General features: G+C 59.9%; 1 protein-coding gene across 3 annotated transcripts; it reads left to right on the forward strand.

The window, feature by feature from the left end:
- Positions 1-3,544: 3,544 nt before the first annotated feature.
- On the forward strand, positions 3,545-19,254 carry STX1A (syntaxin 1A). 3 transcript variants are annotated; one of them, XM_081300477.1, is made up of 10 exons: positions 3,552-3,627; positions 11,066-11,143; positions 11,396-11,495; positions 13,730-13,804; positions 14,164-14,237; positions 14,324-14,432; positions 14,549-14,622; positions 15,263-15,400; positions 17,540-17,650; positions 17,863-19,254. In XM_081300477.1, the coding sequence occupies exons 1-10, from the start codon at positions 3,598-3,600 to the stop codon at positions 17,938-17,940; spliced, it is 867 nt and encodes a 288-aa protein (XP_081156603.1). In that variant the 5' UTR covers positions 3,552-3,597; the 3' UTR covers positions 17,941-19,254. The 3 variants fall into 3 exon arrangements, with proteins under 3 accessions (XP_081156604.1, XP_081156603.1, XP_081156605.1); XM_081300478.1 differs by lacking the exon at positions 17,863-19,254 and having other exon boundaries at positions 3,545-3,627; positions 17,460-17,650; XM_081300479.1 differs by lacking the exons at positions 3,552-3,627; positions 11,066-11,143 and having other exon boundaries at positions 11,434-11,495; positions 14,041-14,237.
- The last annotated feature ends 765 nt before the right edge of the window (positions 19,255-20,019 follow it).

The following is a 20,019-nucleotide window of genomic DNA, read 5'->3' on the forward strand; positions in this document are numbered from 1 at the left end:
TTCCACCCCAGTTCCACACACACAAGTGGGAGGCGGAAACAGAAGCCGGTATTGGGGCTTACAGCTGCCCCCTTCACTGCAGTGGGGACAGGACATCGAAGAACAGACAGCAGGGGGACAGGGGTGTGGCATGGGGTCTGGTCCCCAGGGAGAATGAGCCCCCCTCTCACAATCCCTGCCTTGGTTACCCCCTGGAGTACCCTTCCCCATCCCCCACCCGGCCACTTCCAGTCCAAATACCCCCACCCCCGCTCCACGGAGTGTCCCAGATTACAGGAGGTCGGCCCCCCTGGGGGACCCATGGCATCTTCCACACAGGGTCTAACTCAGCCCAGGCCCTTTTTCTGGCTCCTCTGTCTCCATCCATCCATTGTCTGTCAGGAAACATTCCAGGTGGAGCATTCTTACACACACACACACACACACACACACACACACGCACAAACACACACGCACACGTGAACATATGCACACACGCACTCCTTGGACAGTGGCCTATAACTTCCACCTCCACCTGAGCGAGACTATTCCTGACTCCGAGCCTCCAGCCCCTGCTGGGACCCCACATGGGCCATCCGGGCAACCCCCCTGCACGTTGAAGCAGACCCCTCGAACACCAGATGTCCCCATCTGAAGTCACCTCCTTCCCATTCATTCTGGAGGCTAGTCCTATTGGCGCTACCTTTCCCAGGTACCTAGAATATGACCGTTTCTCACCTCCACCACCGCCATGGCCCTGGGCCAGCACTGTCACCTTGCGCCTAGCAGGTGCCCCTGCTTCTGCCCTCAACCCCCATCTGTCCCTTTTCAACCCAGAGCCAGGCTGTTAAAGTCAAGAGAGGGTTACATCCCTCCTCACTCAGAAGCCCCCTGTGGTCCCCATGCCTCTTGGACAAGCCTTCCATGACCTGCCCCCTCCCTCAATTGCTCCACCCCTTCTGGGCTTGTCCTTGCCCCCTGTGGTCCAGCGAGGACCAGGCCTCCTGGCCTCCTGGTTCTTACCCAGGTGTGCCAGGCAAGCTCAGTCCTCACACGAGCTGTTCCCTCTCCACCCAAAGTGCCCCTCCATACATGGCTCACTCCTACCCCCTTCTCAATTTCCGCACACGCAAGGGCCTACCTGACCATCGAATTTAAAATTCCCCTCCCCAGCCTCAGCAGTCTCTATTCCTTGTTCCCTACTTTATCTTCCCTATAACACATTATCATCACTGTGATGTTATAGACCTAGGACTCCACGAGGGCAAGGACTTTTGTCTGGCTTGTTTTCTGCCCTATCCCCAGAATCTAGAGTAGCCAGCCCAGAGTAGATGCTCAATAAATACCTTTCAAACAAAGGAATGGGAATCTAACCCACAAGGCTCCACCTTCTCTACACAGTAAAGTTTAGCATTCAAGGCCTGCCTCCCTGGCCTTGTGTGCCATCTATGCCCACTCAGGCTCACTTAGTACTACAGTAGACCCTTGACATGCTCCAAGAGCATGCCCACTCCCCCCCCTGCCCCTGCTATTTTCTTTCTTTCTTTTTTGGTAGCAGGGGTTTAACCCTGGGGTGCATGTCACTGAGCCACATCCCCAGCCTTTTTATTTTTTTATTTATTTATTTTTTAGTTTTCGGCGGACACAACATCTTTGTTTGTATGTGGTGCTGAGGATCAACCCGGGCTGCATGCATGCTAGGCGAGCGCGCTACCCCTTGAGCCACATCCCCAGCCCCCTTATTTTTTAATTTTGAGACAAGGTCTCACTAAGTTGCTTCAGTTCTCACGAAATTGCTAAGACTGGCCTCAAATTTGCAATCCTCCTGCCTCAGCCTGCCTCATTTCTGGGATTACAGGTGTGCACCACCATGCCCAACTTCCTGTGCCTTTCTTTTGTCCAGGATGCTGCGACCTCACTCCCTCATCCTACTCGATGTCAGTTGTCTAGGTCACAATCCTCGCTGGCAGTCACCCTTTGGGAAGGCACTCTGGCTCCCTCTCATATTAGAACCAGATCTGGGTGCCCTACTTCACCAGGACCACCCTCAGTACAGAGCAGGGGCCCCGGCACATGGCTTCCCATGTGGTGTTTGATGAATTAATGAATAAAGTATAAGGTTTATATCAGAAAACCAGAGTTTAGGGTGAAGGGCTCCCACACCTTTCTTTATTCTTCTTTGATGCAACCATTTCATGTGTCTCAATGACTGACGCTGGGTGACCCCAGGGCTCTCTGAGGCCAGGAGCTGTCTCCACTTCCCAGACAGCCAGACTGGTCTCTAGGAAAGCTCAGTGGACCAGAAGCCAGGCAGCCTCCCCTGCCACTTGTTCCTCATAACCCTGGGCAAGGTCCTCTAGCAGGTGGGTCCTCGTTTCTCATCAGTCACATGGGGTGCCCCGGACACCGCCTCTGCAGGGCATTCAAGGTTGAAACCCGGACAACTAGAAGCAGCGAGACTGTCTTCAGTGCCAGGTTACATCCCTGGGCCAGATTTTCCAAGGAAGAAGGGAAGGCTGGAGCGTGTCCCCAGCCTGTCTCTCAGCCAGCTAACCTGTGCCGGAAGTCTGGGAGAGGTGCCAGGCCCAGACACACTGGGCAGCAGGAGCTGGACAGGCTCCAGAGTAATGCCTTAGCAGCCCTGGGTAAGGCAAAGGGGAGTGCTTGGCTTGAGGTTAAGAGGGTCTGAGCCACTACACAGAAGAGACAGCTGGGACTCAAGGGGATGCTGGTGTGAGTGTATGTGTGTGTGCGTTCACGTGTACTCCTGCAACAGATGCTGGCAGGGACCTAAAGGTTACATCTGTTCCTGACTAGCCCCCACTTCCAGTCCTCCGCAGGTACTACTAAGATCTTCCCATTGATTCAACAGGAACCTGGGCCCCAGTCTAAGCTGCTCCAGCTTCCAGATAGGAAGTAGGACCTCAGGCCTGGGGCTCAGGGTTGGGGAAGTGGGAAAAGGGGAAGGAGGGACCTGTAACTTAAATCTCCCTTTCCCAAAGATCAAGGGCTTCCTACATTCTGCTAGGCGTAGAAATTTAAGAAAAAAAGGGCGGTCACCCAGCATGGGACAGATTAAACTGAGAAGTTCTGGGGAAAGAGGGGCCCAGAGCCTGTGTCTGGAGGAGATGATGGGAGAAGTGGAAGAGCAGGGGCTCAGAGGCTGGAACTCTCGGTGTGTGTGTGTGGGGGGACTTTGAGTAAAGGAAGGAAGGGGCGCAGGGGGTCCCTAGTCAATAAAGTCAAGGAGGGAGTTCCAATCTCTAGCCAAACCGGGGCGAAGTGACAAGTTCTGGAGTGAGGATCCAGGGTCCAGACCGAGGACGCCGAGTGGCCGACTGGAAAGGGGGCTGGGGCAGGGGAGGAACAAGGGCTCTGGGACTCCATCCTCTGAGGGGATCCTGCCTGGGGAGGGTAGGACACCGCAGGCTGCGGTCTGGGGGCGGTCTGGGGGCGGGGCCAGGCCGGGCGCGGACGGCGCTGGGCGGGGCCGGCTGGGCTGGGCCGGGGTCCCGGGGGCCGGGGCGGGGCCGGGCAGGCGCTGCGCAGCCGCGGGGCGGCCGCCGCGCATGCGGGGCTCACTCGGCTGCAGCCGGCGCCGCTGCCACTCCCGGGAGCATGAAGGACCGAACCCAGGAGCTCCGCACTGTGAGTCCGGCCCCGCGCGCGGCCGCTGTCCGCCGGCGCCGGCGCGCCGCGCTCTCCCGCCCGCCTCGCACGGCCCTGGGGCACAGCCCGGGCGCCCCCCAGGAGGGAGCCTGCGGGCGGGGACCCCGACCCCCTCCGGGTCCCGCCCCTCGGACCCACTGGGGTCATGGGCTCGCGCCAGCTCGGCCGCTTTGGCCGGTGGACGGGAGGCCGGGGCCTGGGGTCCTGGACAAACTTTCCGGCGCCCCTGGTTTGGGGGGCCCTGGGGTTGTCGTGGGGTTTCGGTGGCGGGACGGAAGCCTGACCTCTCCTCGTCAGCGGAGCAGGTCTTGCCTCTGTAGCTCCACTGCCCCTCGCGCCGAGCCTTCGTCCCCCTCGGTGTAGACACACGGCAGGATCGGCAGGACCGCAGTGGGAACCGGCCCGGGGCGGCCCCCCGCACGGAGCCCCGCCGCAGAGCCCGGCCCCGGGTGCGGGTGGCCTCCTCGGAGGGAGCCGCGCAGCCCAGCACCTGTGGCTCCCGCCCAGCACCTGTGGCTCCCTGTCCGCCGGGTCGCGGTCGGATCCTCTGCCCACCCCGGGTTGGGGAGGGGGTCACACCTGTTCCCCGCCCACCTTCAGGCTTCCCGGGAGCTCAGCCTGGCATTTCCAGCCCCTTCCCGGATCCCCTGGTCTGCCTGCGACCTCCGTCTGGTTTCCCACCTGTGTCTGGAGGCCCCTGGGGTGTGGTTCCAGGGGCGGGGTTTCCGGGGACAGTGGGAGGATGCACAGAGGTTCTGACTCCGAGCCCACCGACCCCCAGCCCAGACGGGGATCTCCTGCCACCTGCTCCTTGTCAACGGGGCTCCCCTTCCCCTGGCCTCTGCAATTAAGGATGGCAGGGAGGGCTGTGGGGGGCAGTGGAAGAAATGAAGCCTGCCTGTGGGAGGGGCCAGTCAGGCTCAGTACCAGGTTGTCTCATCTGATCCCCTGACTGACCCCACCCATTGATCTGTGGGTGCCACCCTACTTCAGTGGCTCCCCAGAATCCTCCGTCTGTGCCCCACTTAGAGCCCGAGCCCTAGGTCCCCTTATATGCAAAGTTTGAAGTGTCCTTGAGCTTTTGACCCCTTGGCTTGTGCTCTGCCCAGAGGCTAACTGCCTCTGTGCCCGGGGTGCCCCTGTTGTGCCCCCATTGTACCAGTCTTGTCTCCTGGGCAGACAGAGCCCTGGGTGTTCTCCTGCCTCCACGTCCCTGGCTGCAGCATACCATACCACCTGCCTTATTCCTGGCTGAGTGCCCCGCCAGCCCCTCTGTGAACCCCAGGAGGTCTCAGAGGAAGAAGATGCCTCCTCCTGTCGTCTGAGGTCTCTAAACGCTCTCAAGTTTCCTATGCAGTGTTGAGTCGGAAGCGTGTCAGCCCAGGACGAACAGCTGTGAGCTGTATTTGTCCATGTCAGGGTGCCTGGTGGGTCCCTTGAGGGACTGCGTGGGAGCTGAGTGGTCAGGGGCACAGAGTCCCATACACCTGATGGTGGCCCCTGGTCCATTGGCCGTCATCCCCTCTGCTGAAGAGGAGACTGAGGCACAGGAAAACTGATAGATGGAGGGAAGGGTGGTAGAAAGGGGCCTTGCTGGTTCCTGGCAAGGACTGGGGAGCCCCAAGAGAGCTTGGATTGAACTTGAATCCAGATCTTTGCCCTGCTCCCAGATGAGCCTGAGTGGTCCCTCAGACAGTGGGACTTGATTTGGCTTTGAATTGTCTGAGGCGCTCTCCAGGCACCCCAGCCCCACCCCAGGCACTCAGAGCCTATGAAAGCTGACCTCATTGTCACCAGCCCTGCTGTGGAGGGTTTCTAGCAGCTCCAGGGCGGCTGGCAGGAGCCCTCTCTGGCTGGGGTGACTAGTCAGACCTTCCTAGAAGTCCCTTTCTCTCTCCAGGCCTGGGGCATCCACCTGTGAAATGGAAATAGGAAAACCTAGATCCCAGCTTCTCAGGGCGAGAGGTGTGGTCCCCAGTCCCCTGACTTCAGCTGCATATTTGGGGGAATCTTTAAACCCCAGGAACTCTAGGAATGAAGAGGCCAGTGGTGGCCAGGCTGGACAGAGGCAGCGCCTAGGACAGCAGCTGTCATGGCCCCAGCCTCCTGCCTCCCTCCTCCTCCTCCTCCTCCTCCCTCCTCTCCCCCACCCAACGCCACCACATTTGGAAGGAAGGCGACGGGAGCTTATTTATAAAAGTCACACTTGGAGAAGGAGCTGGCGAGCTTCCTCAGCTCCGCAGGCCAGGCCCGGCCCTCCAGCCTTCCCCAGCCTCCACCCTCCTGGGCAGATCCTCCCTGCTCTGTAGGCCATAGTGAGGGGACCATGGGGACCAGGTTAGGGGCTTCAACTCTGCAGCAGGCCCTCGGAGACCAGAAGGTTAGCCCCTGGGGTGCAGGTGACCTCAGAAGGGAGACAGGTGACAGAGCCAGGCAGACTTTGGGGTAGGGTTCCCTAGGCAACCACACCCTGGCATGTAGCTGCCCCTACCCCCCTGACTCAGAGGCCTTCCTGACTTCTGCCCAGGGGACTCCCCAGAGCGCCCACACACCTTCCTGCATACACTGGGCCACGCGGGTCATGTGGGAGCTGCCATAAGAGGCAAAGAGTGACCACAGAGGGCGGGTTGGGCCACCTCAACCCTGGGAGGGCCCAGAAAGGGAAGCTGGACTTAGGAGGAGAGGGGTGATCCAAAAGGAGGGGCCAGCTGAGGAAAGCCAAGGGTTCGGATTGTCCAAGCAAGAGATATGGGCTGGTGGCCCTGCACAGGGCCTCCCAGGGCCCCCTGAGGTCTATAGCAGGCCGGGCTCCCTGGGGCAGCCAGGAACCCCAGCCCCCAGCTGGCCTCTGCTACCTCAGCCTCAGCTGCTCAGCTCGCTTCCCCATCTGTACAATGGAGCCAGTACTCCTTGCCCACAGAGGAGGCAGGAACAGGAGCCGGGCAGAGTCTCCCTCCTGGCCTTCCATCAGCTCCTTTGAGGATCTGAGAATAAACAGGGACTTTGGGCACATCCCCCCACCCAGGGTGCAGACGGAGGGGGCCCTGCAGGTCTGTCCAGTCTAGCCTCCTGTTTTAAGCACCACAAAAGTGAGGTTCAGAAAGGGCCCAAGGTTTATCCAAGGTCACACAGCAGAGCCCAGCCCCTTTCCAGGGCGGGAAGTACCTCCCTGAGCTCTCTGGGGCCCTGTGAAGGGGCATCTGCCGCCTGGGGACCTGGCATGGGAGGCACAGGGAGCACCCAGACCACAGACCCAGCCGTGGGGAGGAGAGAGGCCGGACCACAGAGGGAGCCTGCTTTCCTGGAGACCCAGAGTGGCCTCTTGCACATCCTGATTGGTCTCTGGGCCTTGCTGCACTAGTGGTATTGACTTTGATTAGTCATTAAAAAGAGGAAGGGAAAAAAATAGCCCCGGAGGCAGACAGCAGCGGGCGCTGGGCTGAGCAGTGACGAATCAACCTGCTGGTTGGCCAGGCGCCATCGCCGGGACGGCTGGAGGCCGTGGCCAAGGAATCAGACACTGGTCAGGAAGCTGTCCTGGAATCCTGCAGCCTCTGCCAGGAAGACCACCGGGGCTGCCTGCATCAGCCAGGGCAAGCCTGGGGCCTTCTGCCCACCGTGGCTCCCAAGGGGGGTCTTCTGATGGCCTCTGTGGTGGGGGCAGCTCTGGCTTCCAGCTTAGGCTGGGGAGATGAGGCTAGAGCTGGACTGCTTGGCCAGAGGAGGAGAGCCAGCAGCATTGCCCTGGGGCGCGGGGTCACCAGCCCCGCCCCACAGCCCCCATTCAGCCCTCTGGGTGGAACCTGGGGAGCAGGGGATTCTGTTGCTGGACCACAAAAAAGGAGGGGTGGCAGGGAAAGAAAGAAAGAAAACCCACCCAGACAAATGGGAGGTTGGTGGCTGTGAGGAGGGAGAACGGGGTGCCCCCAGATTTCTGGCTTGGGGGCCTGGAGCAGAGTGGGTTCTGAGCTGGGGGCTTAAGGAGAGGGCTTTGGAGAAAGGTGGAATCTAGCGCTGGCCAGGTGGCTGGCAAGATGCCCATGTGGTACTTGGGCACATCTGTCCAGCCCACTTGGGCCCTTGAGCCTGCAGCTGCCCTGCAACTCCAGCTGTCACCTCTGTGCCCGGGGTGCCCCTGTTGTGCCCCCATTGTACCAGTCTTGTCTCCTGGGCAGACAGAGCCCCGGGTGTTCTCCTGCCTCCACGTCCCTGGCTGCAGCATACCATACCACCTGCCTTATTCCTGGCTGAGTGCCCCGCCAGCCCCTCTGTGAACCCAGCCCCCTTTCCAGACTTTCTGCTGCCGCTCAGGGGGCTGCAGATTCCCAAGGGAGCTGGAGACCCAATCCCCCAAACATGCCTGGCTGCCCTATTCACGAGCCTGTACGGCGCCCATCCTGGCCAAGGCACCAGGACGAGCAGGCCCACCACATCACCCCATTCTGTCTTGGTCAAGCATGTGGGAGGGTTGGGAGGTGAGAGAGGCAGGTAGGGCTCTGATATCCAACACCCCAGGGGCTTGCATTTAATTCACCGCCCAGTGAGCTGAGCGAGGGTCTGAGTTTTCTGAGGGTGTCTCTAGGAAGATGCCACAAGCTCTGGCCTGGATGTAGCTGAGGTTGCAAAGAGCATCGGTCAAGAGCCACCAGCATCTCACAAACCTCGCTCCTCTGGTCTCCTACACACGATTCCCAGCCCTACAAGAACCAGAGCTGCAGACTCTCAGGCCCCAAAGGACCTGAGAAGTCCCGTGGCCTCAACTTCTAGCCTCAGCTAGCATGCCTGCTGTGACAGAGAGCATAAACAAAGACACAAAGCAGGAAAAAAGTCCTTCACTTGAGCCCCAAATCCAACTCACACACTGGTGGGAAAAGGCTTAGGGTTTTCCTTGTTGGGAAGCACTACACGATCACCTGTATCATCTCTGGTTACATTAATAAAGGTAGACCATCTAGAAAGAGGAAGGAGGCAGGACACAGTGGCACATCCCAGCTACTTGGGAGGCTAAGGCAGGAGAATCACAAGTTCAAGTCCAACCTGGTCCACTTAGTGAGAACTTGTCTATAAATAAAATGTCCTTGGAATTCTACCTTGGGCCAAAACACAGGAAAGGGAAGGAATATCTAATAGTGGAGTCTGCCTAAGATGTGCAGAGATGCCCCGGAAAGCTAGTGAGCTCTCTGTCACAGGAGGCATGCTAGCTGAGGCTAGAAGTTGAGGCCATGGGACTTCTCAGGTCCTTTGGGGCCTGAGAGTCTGCAGCTCTGGTTCATGTAGGGCTGTGGATCGTGTGTGGGAGACCAGAGGAGCGAGGTCCTGTTTGGGAGGGACATCTCCCATTCCAAGCCAGAGAAATGCGCGGACCCAGGGTGGCGGAGGAGTGGGAGGTCCTGAGGGGAAGGTGCCCACCATGTCCTTGGAGCATCCCCTCAAGGGGCCACAGCTGGTTTGACTGCAGCTGTGAGGTCGGGCCCTAAATCCTGATCGGCTTGGAGGCCACCCTGAATGCCATCTCTAAGGTGGACCTGGGCCCCTTCCAGCTCTGCCCTCTCAGTCAGGGCCTGGAGGAGGCCGTGCACCTCCGCCGCCAGCTCTGACTTAGGAACTTCCTCCTCCAGCCTTCGGCCCTCCAGGGAGGCCTAGAGGGCAGGTTGGCGCTCACTGGTTGCTGGAGAGGATGGGGTCTGTTTGACCGATGGGCAGGTCGAGGTCCAGAGAGGCGCCAGTCCAGATCCCAGGGGCTCGGCAGGGCTGGCACTGCCTGTCACCTCTGGACGTTCTTCTTGCTGGAAAAGGAGCTGGAACCCTCTCCTTCCACCCCTTCCCATCCTCATCCTTCTCGGCACCAGAAGAGCAGAGGGGGCAGGATTCTCCAGTGGCAGGAACCCTTGGGACCACTTCCCAACCTGCCTGGCCACCCAGGACAGAGTGGGGTTCCTGGGGCTGCCCTGGGCCTCAGTTTCCCTAGAAAATGCTCTCTGACGATTCCTGGGTCTGGCTTGGTCCACAAGTATGAAAATGGCGCCTGATTCTCTGTGTCTTTGGGTGGGCCTGGGGGAGGGGCAGCCACCTGGCAGCAGCCGCACACATTGTGGGGAGAGGGAGCGGGGGTTTATTTTAGCAGCTGGGGGAGGAGGTGTGATCTTTGATGGGAGGAGGCCCTGGAGCTGCCTCCAGATAGCTCCCAGCCTCCTGTCCTCTCTTGGTGGGTCCCCACGTGGCAGGGTCTTGGTGGGGCCCTTGAACATCTCTGTCATCCACCCTCCTCAGTCCTCTCCTTGCAGCTAGCCATCAGTGTCCCCATTTCACAGAGGTGCAAACAGACAGAAGGATGACCCTCAGTGGGCAGTGTCTGTCCTGGGCCCAGCACAATGGTTCCGTCAGATTTCCTTGACCCTTGACCCCCACCTGATGAGAGAGTCAGGCAGTGCCTGCCCCCCGAAGGGCCCTGAGCCCCAGTCTGAGAGGCAGTGCCCCATGCCCTGGGCAGCCACCCTGCCTCTCCATGCTTTGGCTCTGGAGAGGGACCTTGGGCAGCAGAGTGGGCTGGCCTCGGCTGACTCCAGGTGTTGGGTGGACAGTCATGACTGCGGCCAGCAGAGCAGAGACGGGATTCCCCCTCTCATGACCGGTAGCTATCGTGCAGGTGCTCTTGGGGCAGCAGGGTGGGGCCACACCTGTGACCTGCCCCTCCTGCCTGCTGGCCCCGCTCTGTGTTGGAAGGAAGGAGCATCTGGGTCCAACATGGAGGCTGACAAGGAGTGAGAGCCCTAAGAAACCTGAGCTGGCCAGGCTGACACGGCATCGCGCAGGCCTGGCTGGGTGCTGTGGAGGTGGCGTCCACCTTGCGAGGCAGGATTCAGTGACGCCCAGGCCTCAGAGGAGCAGTAGGCTCCCCAGCAGGGGCCAACCAGGAAGGGACCTTGGGAACGCTGGGCTTAACTAAGACCACAGGGCTGGAGAGAGGAGGACCTGCTGGCAGGCAGTCTGTCTCAGCCAGCCTGGGGACCTAGAGGGGCCAGCCAGAGGCCCAGCCAACTTGTGGGCTCACTTCAATTTTGGGGCCACTGAGTCGGGGGACTGCACCTTGAGGTTGGGCTGCCCGCCCCATGGCAGGGCCTGTGAGCCACTGGGAGGGAGTTCCTAGTCTGGAGGTGGAGACCTGGTCCCTTTACCAACTTGACGGCCAAGGCCACTCTCTTAGGCTGCATGCTCAGGGATACTCCAGGTCTCACTGTGGCTGAGAGACGAGGGCACAGGCAGGACTGTCCCTGTCCCTGCCCAAAGGCCCCCCCTGAGGGAGGTGGGTGGTTGGCACTGCTACATCCTCACAGATGCCCTGCAGCTTGGAGTCCCAGGTCCAGTGGGACTTGGGGATCTTACATGGGTTCCCTCATTTATGCACAACCCTGTGCAGGCCAAGGACAGCGACGATGATGATGATGTCACAGTCACCGTGGACCGAGACCGCTTCATGGATGAGTTCTTCGAGCAGGTGGGAGCCAGCCCACCCTGCGTCTCCCTGTGCCCTGCCAAGACTTGGGTGGCCACTCTCCCCCCTGAGTGGGCCCAGCAGCCCGTGTACACCTGTGAATGACCTCACTGGCGGGCAGAGGTGTTGAAGTTCAGAGCGGAGCTGAGCTCACGCCTACCCCCCCACCTTCCCACCCAGCCTGGCTTTGAGCAGGCCCTGGGCCCATGCCATCCCTCCTGGGCTTTTTTCTGACCCCCTGGCCTTGATCTCCAGGTGGAGGAGATCCGGGGCTTCATCGACAAGATCGCAGAGAACGTGGAGGAGGTGAAGCGGAAGCACAGTGCCATCCTGGCCTCACCCAACCCTGACGAGAGTGAGTGGGGCCCTGGGGATGGGACAGGACTGACGGGGGTACAGACCCTGGCATCCCGAACTGCAGGCGGCTGACGAAGCAGCGGTTGTCCTGGGGTCAAGGGGCCAGTGCCCACGGCCACCAGTTGGATCTGGGACTCCTAGGAAGTCTTGGGTTGTGGGAGGGGCACCCTCCCGTGGGCGGGGGGGGGGGGTGTCACGTGATCAGCACCACCCTCCCTGAGTACCCTGGTTTTTTCCTAAGGCCACAGGTCTGGCCACTGCCCTGCCCAGGATTCTGAGAGGGAGGGAGCAGTCTCTGATCAATAGGAGGCCGCCCTGCCGGCCCCGCCCCTGGCCGCCTCCCTGGGGAGCAGATGGCTGCTGTGGGAGGGCATGCTGGCCAGGCAGGCAGAGCTTCCGGCAAGAGCTGGCAACCCTGGCACCTGGCCACTTGGTACCCAGGAGCTGGGCATTCTCACGGGTCCAGGAAGTCACCTCTCCCTCTGCACAAGGAGCCTGTGTACGCCGGGATTCCACCCTGTCCCCTGATGGTTCCCCTGCTCCGGCCCTCTCATTCCTGTTGAGATACTGATTAATACACCAGTGTGCGCCAGGCTGCCATGAGCAGACCCGCCCAGGATCGTCTCCCTGGAGGGGCATTCACCCCCCCAAGCTGGCAGAGATTGGCCCCCTGTGGCTGGACCCAGACCCTAATGCCTCCAGGCACTCTGCTCCTTGCAGCCTGCTTACCTCCTGCCCCTCCAGCTTCTCTGGAAGGCCTATGAGGAAGCACAGGAGAGAGACCTCCAGGGCAGGGGACATGCCAGTGCAACTATCATGCTTTACCCCCTCCCCAGGGATGTATCCAGGACAGATAGGTCATGATGTGTCTCTCTGCCCATCTGTACCTGAGTCACTGCATGACCCTGTGTGATTGCTCCTGCCAAGGGTCAGGTGGTGACTGTGAGTGAGAACAGAGCACCCTTAGCTGCCCCATGGGGTAGCAGGGCAGTGGAGCCTCTCAGCAGCCACCCTCAGGCCCCCGTGCCACTGTCTGTACTTCTCCCACTGTGTGCCAGGGTGGGGACTGTGCCTGTGAACTGAGCAGTCGAGATCTGGCTGAGATCCAGGCACGCAGCAAGGGGAGGGGGCTCCTCATGGGGCGTCAGGGCTGAGCGGAGTTGGGCAGGTTGGCAGGGGGTGGGGGGCTTTCCTGGGCCAAGGCTGGCATTGCTGCCTCTGGGGGCCGCCATCCGGCTGGGCTATTTTGGGTCTGAGCAAAAGAGGCTGAGACGTCAGAGCAGCTGGTAACCAAGTTTCCCTCTGTTTGCACGGAGGAGGCGCCACCCCCGCTTTACGGAGACCCTGCTCCACCCCACTCAAGTTCCCCTTGGGAGATGACCCCTGCCTAGGCCCTTCCTGACACCACGTTGAGACCCGTCTCCGGTCCCACCTTCTGGGGAGTCCTAGGGGTTGCCTGGGGCTTGGGCATGCCAGGAGCACCCCAGCGGAGGGTGGCCAACCCCTCAGGGAGGGCCGAGCTGTGCACCCCCAGGGCCTCTGCCAGCCTAGGAGGGTGGTCCTGGTTAGAACAAGAGCCAGAGCACCATGTTGCTGCCCTCCTCCTCCTTCACCTCATGGCCCCAGCGACCTGTCACCTCCAGGCCAGCTGTGTCCAGGGAACCTGCCTCTGGACCTCTTCCTCAGCTCCCCCCACAGGCCAGGTGCCTCCTCCCCCAGCTTGGCACCTAGGGGTGGGGCAGCTTTGTGAGGAGACCCCGATCTGCCCTATCAGGCACCTGTGGCTGAGACTCCAGGGGATGCAGGTTGGGGGAGGCTCCTCCCAGCCTGGCCTGTGTCAGCCCACTGGCTGGCCACATGCCCTTTTGAGCCACCAGGTACGGCGAGGTGAGCTTGCACCCCCACCTCCGACTCATGCAGGCGTCGAGTAAATGCTCCCCGGTGCCAACTCCAGCCTTGCCAGCTGCTCCACAATTATTTCTGCCTTAAATTTAGACCCATCTGTTATCTCCAGGGGGTGAGGGAGCCAGTGAAGGAGGAAGGAGGTGCCTCCGAAGGCAGTGCAAGGGGTGTGGGCTGCAGCTGCCGGGCCTGGCCTGGGATTGGGGGTACAGGCAGAGCCTTGGCCCAGGGGAGGGGAGGCCCCCTCCAGGCCCACAGTGAGGGAGATAGACCCCCAATATAGGCAGGGATGACCCAGGTATCCACACCCCACCCCTTGTGCCTCCCCAGAGACCAAGGAGGAGCTGGAGGAGCTCATGTCCGACATCAAGAAGACGGCAAACAAAGTTCGTTCCAAGTTGAAGAGTGAGTCCACTGATCACCCCCCACCAGGAGGGGGGCACTGGGTCTTGGCTCCCTATTCACTCACAGCACCTGGCGCATCCCACTCTGGACATGGCCTTGGCCTTCCTGGCAGAAAGCGAGCAGCAGGGGCAGAGGGTGGTCGGAGCCACCAGACCCAGCACCCAGTAGACGCAGATATTGGGGTGTGCCCAAGGCCTCACAGGTGGCCCCCTTCTACTTCCCGTATCACCATTCAGGTCACTCATAGACCACTGCACCCCTACCTCTGCTGGCTATGGGACGCCAGATCCTGGGCGGGCTGGGGACGGTGGTGAGTGGGACAGGTTGTGGCCCAGCAGCCCTGTGTCCCCCACCCCCAGGCATCGAGCAGAGCATCGAGCAGGAGGAGGGCCTGAACCGCTCCTCCGCAGACCTAAGGATCCGGAAGACACAGGTGTGCCTGGACTCCAGGGCGGGCGGGCACCTGAGGCCCCAGGTCGCGGTGGGCCTGACACCTGTTCTCCTGTCTCGGATTCCCAGCACTCCACGCTGTCCCGAAAGTTTGTGGAGGTCATGTCCGAGTACAACGCCACGCAGTCTGACTACCGTGAGCGCTGCAAGGGCCGCATCCAGAGGCAGCTGGAGATCAGTGAGTGGTGGGGCCGGGCCTGGAGGGACGGGGCAGGGCCTGGAGGGACAGGGTGGGGCCCGGGCTGCCAGTGAGCACCCTGGAGAGGGCCTGGCTCAGAGTGACCCCACCTGTAGCCGGCAGGACCACGACCAGTGAGGAATTGGAGGACATGCTGGAGAGTGGGAACCCCGCGATCTTTGCCTCTGGGGTGAGTGTGACGCCACCTCTCCTACCAACACTAGCCCCGTCCTCACCCCAGCTGTGTGCTCAAAGCACTGGGCCTGGTCTGTTTGGACACAGACACCCTAGGGCAGGTGTTAGAAGAGGGAAGGGGCCAGGCTGAGGTCACATAAATGTAGGGAGAGTGGCTGCGAGACCTGTGCCCTTGGTGCCTCAATTGGACCCACTTCCTTGCTGTCCCTGATCGTTGCCTGGGCTTCTCCCATCGTCCTCAGGACCAGCTTCCTCTCATGGAGGACATTTAGCCATCTCTACTTTCCAGTGAAGCTCTGTGCCCTGCCAAGCAGGAGGAACCTCCCAAAGGAGGTGGCACTGGGTGTGAGTTCCAGAAGGGAGGGGCGTGGAGGAAAGGCAGCTTAAGGACTGTTGCTCACTCTGTGGCAGGCACAGGTGGGGAGTGTTATCAGCCCTATTACAGGTGGGAAATTGAGTCACAGAGAAATTAGGTGACAGCTCATATAATGGAGGACCAGTAGGAGGCGGGAGGGTCATGGCTGGAGAGGAAGCCCAGCTTCCAGACCAGCTCTGCCATCCCAGCTGCCTTCCTCTGTGGCCTCTGCCCTCCTCATCCTGGGCCCCAGGCCTCAGCTCACTGCTCCAACCCCTAGATCATCATGGACTCCAGCATCTCGAAACAGGCTCTGAGCGAGATCGAGACCCGGCACAGTGAGATCATCAAGCTGGAGAACAGCATCCGTGAGCTACATGACATGTTCATGGACATGGCCATGCTGGTTGAGAGCCAGGTGAGTGCCCAGTCCTCGCTGCCGCCTCCCAGTCCCCAGCAGCACGCAGGGCTGCACTGACCTTCCCCTTTCTGTCCAACACGCTGCCCTGCTCGGGAGGGAACAAGTCCTCAGGTAACAAGCCACCAGCTGTGGGCAGTGCCTCTAGGGCCCTGTGCACCCCCTCCTCTGCATGGCCTTGCATGACCCCCAGCCCTGCCTGTCTGTTCCTTGGCTATTTATCAGGGGCCACCATGGACTAGATAGATGCTTTTCTAGGAGCTGGAGGGATAGCAGTGAAGGACCTGCTTCCTGGAGCCAGTGGCTCTTGAGTGAAAGAGCAGCATCAGTAAAGAGCGAGTGGAGTGTTCTGGCACCAGGTGCTCAGGAGCCACTAGGGGGAGGCAGAGTGCAACACTGATGCTCAGACTTGGAAGTGCCTGGGGTCACCTGGAAGGCTTGTTGCAGGTCTCCTGGTCCCCGTGCCCAGAGACTGGGCGGCTGAGGCAGAGGCCTGGACATGTGTTCTCACAAGCCCAACAGCAATGCAATGCAGTGCTTCTGGTCTGAGGGCCACACGTGGGGGCACTATGCTGGGTGACCTGATGGCCTCTAAGCATGGAGTGAGTCAGGGAAGGCCAGAGGAGGGGCATTTGCACTGATGCCAAGAGATGAAAGGAGCCAGCCATGAAGACTTCGCAGGGGAGGAGAGATGAGCTGGCCCAGGCCAGGGGACCAGCACTCCCCAGGTCCCCAGTCAGGCAGGAGCTGGACTTACTGGAGGAACGGGACAGGGAGACCCTGCTGGATGGAGACGCCTCAGTAGGCTGTGCTGGGACCTGGAGGTGCCTCTCGATGGGGGGTGTTTGGTATGGGAGTGACAAGAAATCAGAAGTGGGGAGGCTGCATCCTGGAAAGACAGACCATGGTGACATGGTCACGAGTGAAGGCCATGGAGTTGGAGGGGGAGTCACAGTTTTTCCTCTTCCCCTGGGTTTTCTGGTGGTGATTACAGTGTAGGTAATGGCGAGATTCCTTGTTACACATTCCTACAAGCTGCTGTTACCCCTGGTGTCCCCCTCCCCTCCCTCCTTGCCTGGCTTCTCGCCCTTGGAGCTTCATAAGGTCCCCCCTTCCTTTTTCTTTTTCTTTTCCAGCTTCCACATGAGACAAAACATTCAACCTTTGACAGTCTGAGTTTGGCTATCTTCACTTATTGTTCTTAAGTTCCATCCGTTTTCCTGCAAATGACATAATTTCGTTTTTCTTTATGGCTCAGTAAAATGCCATTGTGTATAAATGCCGCATTTTCTTTATCCATCATCCATTGATGGACACCTAGGCTGGTTCCACAGTTTGGCTATTACGAATTGTGCTGCTGTAAACACGGTCTGCATGTGTCACGGTAGTAGGATGACTTTAATTCTTCAGGATACAATACTGAGGAGTGCTGTGCAGAGGCTTTTTTATTTGATGCCATCCCATTTATTAATTCTTGGCATTATTTCCTGAGCTCTGGGGGTCCTATTGAGAGAGTCGTAACCTGAGCCTGTATGCTGGAGTGCTGACCCTACATTTTCTTTTTGGAGTTGCATAGTTTCTGGTCTGATTCCTAGGAGGACAAACACCTTTGCCTGGAGTCTTGTGTCGAAGTCACATTGGCCCCTGGAAGGAGCATGAGGCCAGATTCCAGGACCCAGGGCTGGGAAAGGGGTCTTAAACAAGAACTGGATGGAACCATTGTACCCAAGGAGGATGGAGTGGGGACTCCTCAGTAGTCACCTCATGAGCTGTGGCCAGGGCAGGGTCAGACTCCAGCCCACACACTCCTGCACCCATCTTCCTCTGCTGGGCATCGGGGTGGGAGGTGTCAGGGTCCTAGCTAGCATTCTCTGCATGGTTAGTCCCCATCCCTTGGCTGAGACTGCATGGCTGGTTCCAACCCCAGATGGCTGCTCTGTAGGAAGAGGTGGGAGTTGTCCCAGAAGCCTGTGTGCCCAGCCAGGGTGCCTTTCCTGGGGGTCACAGGTGAGACGTTGCAGCTGGGCCTCCCCAAGCCCCCTTCTCTCTTTCCCTTTAGGGTTTTCTTCTGGTGCCCTGCCCTGAGCTGCCTCCCTGAAGAGGGAGCCCTCTGGAGCCCGGACACCCCTGGCCCTGCAGGGGGAGATGATTGACAGGATCGAGTACAATGTGGAGCACGCAGTGGACTACGTGGAGAGGGCCGTGTCTGACACCAAGAAGGCTGTCAAGTACCAGAGCAAGGCGCGCCGGGTCAGTAGCGAGCACCCACTGGAGCTGGGGTCCATCGAGCACCCTCCCCATTCTGCAGCTACTCCACCCCCACCAAGCTCCAGCCAGAGCCTTCACCACCCATCACTACACACTCCCTGGCTGTCACCCCTTCCCTGAGATCCCCCAGATCCTCTGGTCCTTGGTCCTCGTTCTAGTCCCTCTCCAGCAATGCCTGCCTCTCCCTCTTGCAGAAGAAAATCATGATCATCATCTGCTGTGTGATCCTGGGCATCGTCATCGCCTCTACCTTTGGAGGCATCTTCGGATAGAAACTACCCACCTGCCGCTGTACTCTGGACGGGCCATCCCGAGGAGCCCTGGCTGCTGCTGCCTGGCTGGGTCGCCCTCCCACCCCGCCTCCTGGCTCAGACGCCCCCACCCCACCCCATACTGCCCCTCTCTGCCCTGGGCTTCCCTCTCCTGACTCTGCCCTGAGCCGTGTTGTGTGCATGATTTGTGACAGTGTGTGTCTGTAGAGGAGGCAGAGGGGAGCAGGGCAGGGAAGAACGGGGGGCTAGGGATGGGTCCATGCAGAGAAGACCCAGGTCTTACCCAGCTTGCTGCACCTTGACCAGGCAGGGCTGGCAGCTGGCACATACTGCCCTGGCTTGGGATCTGGGCTGCTTCCGGATCCCCACCTGGCTTCCACCTCACCTGCCCATCTTCTCTATCCTTTGGCCTCTCCAGCTGTTCCCCCAAGCCAAGCCCCCTGAAGGGTGGGGACCAGCTGACCACATGGTGCTGCTTTTTGGGTTAGGGGAGGGTGCCCCTGAGGGATAGCCCAGCACTAAGCCTCTATTAGCTGACCACTGCCAGGAGGCTCAGGGTGCCATGGCTGCTGGCTCGCCAAGATCAGGCTCCCTCTCCTACCTGGGGCAAAGCCCAGCAGGTCCTCAGCCTCAGCCTCCCTTTGCATAGCCCTCAGCCCCAGGAGCAATTTCTTTGGGGTAGGTGGGACCCCAGGTGACCCACTGGAAGATGGGACCCCAGAAGAGGCTGGCTGGCTTGTGCCCAGGTGCCGGTGACCCTTGGCGCTGGGAAGGCAGAACAGGCTCCATCAGGCCTTTCCCCATGAAGGCTGCAGCTTGGGTCAGCCACTGTCCCAATAGGCCTCATCAGTTGGGACCTTAAGCCAGCACTGCATGTTGGGGACAATGGTCCCTGCTCTTCCATGCTCCCAGAAGCCAGATGTCACTCAGGCCTGCAGTCTCATCCTGCCCTTGCTGTCCCCCACTGATGTGCCACATGGTGTCAGTTGTCCCTGATGCAGTATTCAGCAGCCAGTCATGGAGGGCTCCCTCCCTCCCCTGCCATCTTGGGGCTTCAGGTCAGAGCGTGCCCCCCCCAGACCCCTGCCTTGTGGACAGGCAGGGAGTGTGCATGCAAGTGCATGCAGCAGGGCGGGGCCGCGCAGAGTGCCCTGCATCCCTCGGCTTTGCTCCCGCCCAGTGACTGTGACCACTGTCCGTGTTGCCTTCTTGAACTGCGGCTTCTCCTCCACCCCTTCACCAAAGGTCTTGGTACAACCAGCTGCCCATTTTGTGGAATTTTTATGTAGAATAAACATTTGTATCTGTACTGCAGGCTTATGTTTGCCATTTCTCACTGGCTGCAGTGACATGGCCTTAGAACTTGGGGTGACCGTGGGCATTAACAGAAGGGGCTCAGATGCAAAGGACCCCAATCTCCCCCGGCACACATGCCAACATCTCCATCTGGCCATTCAGTGGGCAACATCCAGCCTTTCCTATGAGGACAGTTCCAAAGTCCTACCCTCATTCCAGGTTAAGTGGCCAATGCCTTGACAGAGGCGAGGCCTGCAACCTGATCCCTGGGACAGATATCACTCTAGGGTGGAGCTCCCCAGGCCCTAAGCCTCCCCTCCAGCCACCCGCAAAGGGCTCAGCCCCTGCTCAGTGCCTAGTGCCTGTTCACACTGCACGTCCAGCTCTAGTCCCTCTGCTCCCTGGCCCAGACCTCAGTTATCAGCCTGACAGACTCACACCATACATCCTGGAACAGGACCTGCCCCCTGACCACTTCAGATTGGACAGGAGACAGCCTCTGAGGCAATCAAGTGCTGGGCTAGGAACATCACCCACCAAAACCAAGGTGGCAGAGGCCTGCAAAGGCCTCAGGCCAGTGGGCACCACTGCCACACTCCACCCTGACCACTCTTCCCCACTCTGCAAGTGGGCGCGATGTGCAAATCCCACGTGACAGGAGCCCTTAGTTCAAGGAACCTACCCGTGCTCCTTGCTTCCACCCAGCTGGATCTTGAGACCCAGTTCTTGCCTGGAGTCCTGCAGTAGCCCCCAACAGAGGGATTAGAGAGGCTGGGACAGGAC

The sequence above is a fragment of the Spermophilus citellus genome (assembly GCF_964194105.1).
Source record: "Spermophilus citellus genome assembly, chromosome: 6".
Taxonomy (NCBI): Eukaryota; Metazoa; Chordata; class Mammalia; order Rodentia; family Sciuridae; genus Spermophilus; species Spermophilus citellus.

What these genes read in the sequence shown, in the direction of transcription:
- STX1A (XM_081300477.1), top strand. Translation starts at nt 3,598, where the DNA reads ATGAAGGACCGAACCCAGGAGCTCCGCACT. An exon ending in GAACCCAGGAGCTCCGCACT is followed by an intron (nt 3,628 to 11,065) that starts GTGAGTCCGGCC and finishes AACCCTGTGCAG; the next exon opens with GCCAAGGACAGCGACGATGA. An exon ending in CCAGAGGCAGCTGGAGATCA is followed by an intron (nt 14,433 to 14,548) that starts GTGAGTGGTGGG and finishes CCCCACCTGTAG; the next exon opens with CCGGCAGGACCACGACCAGT.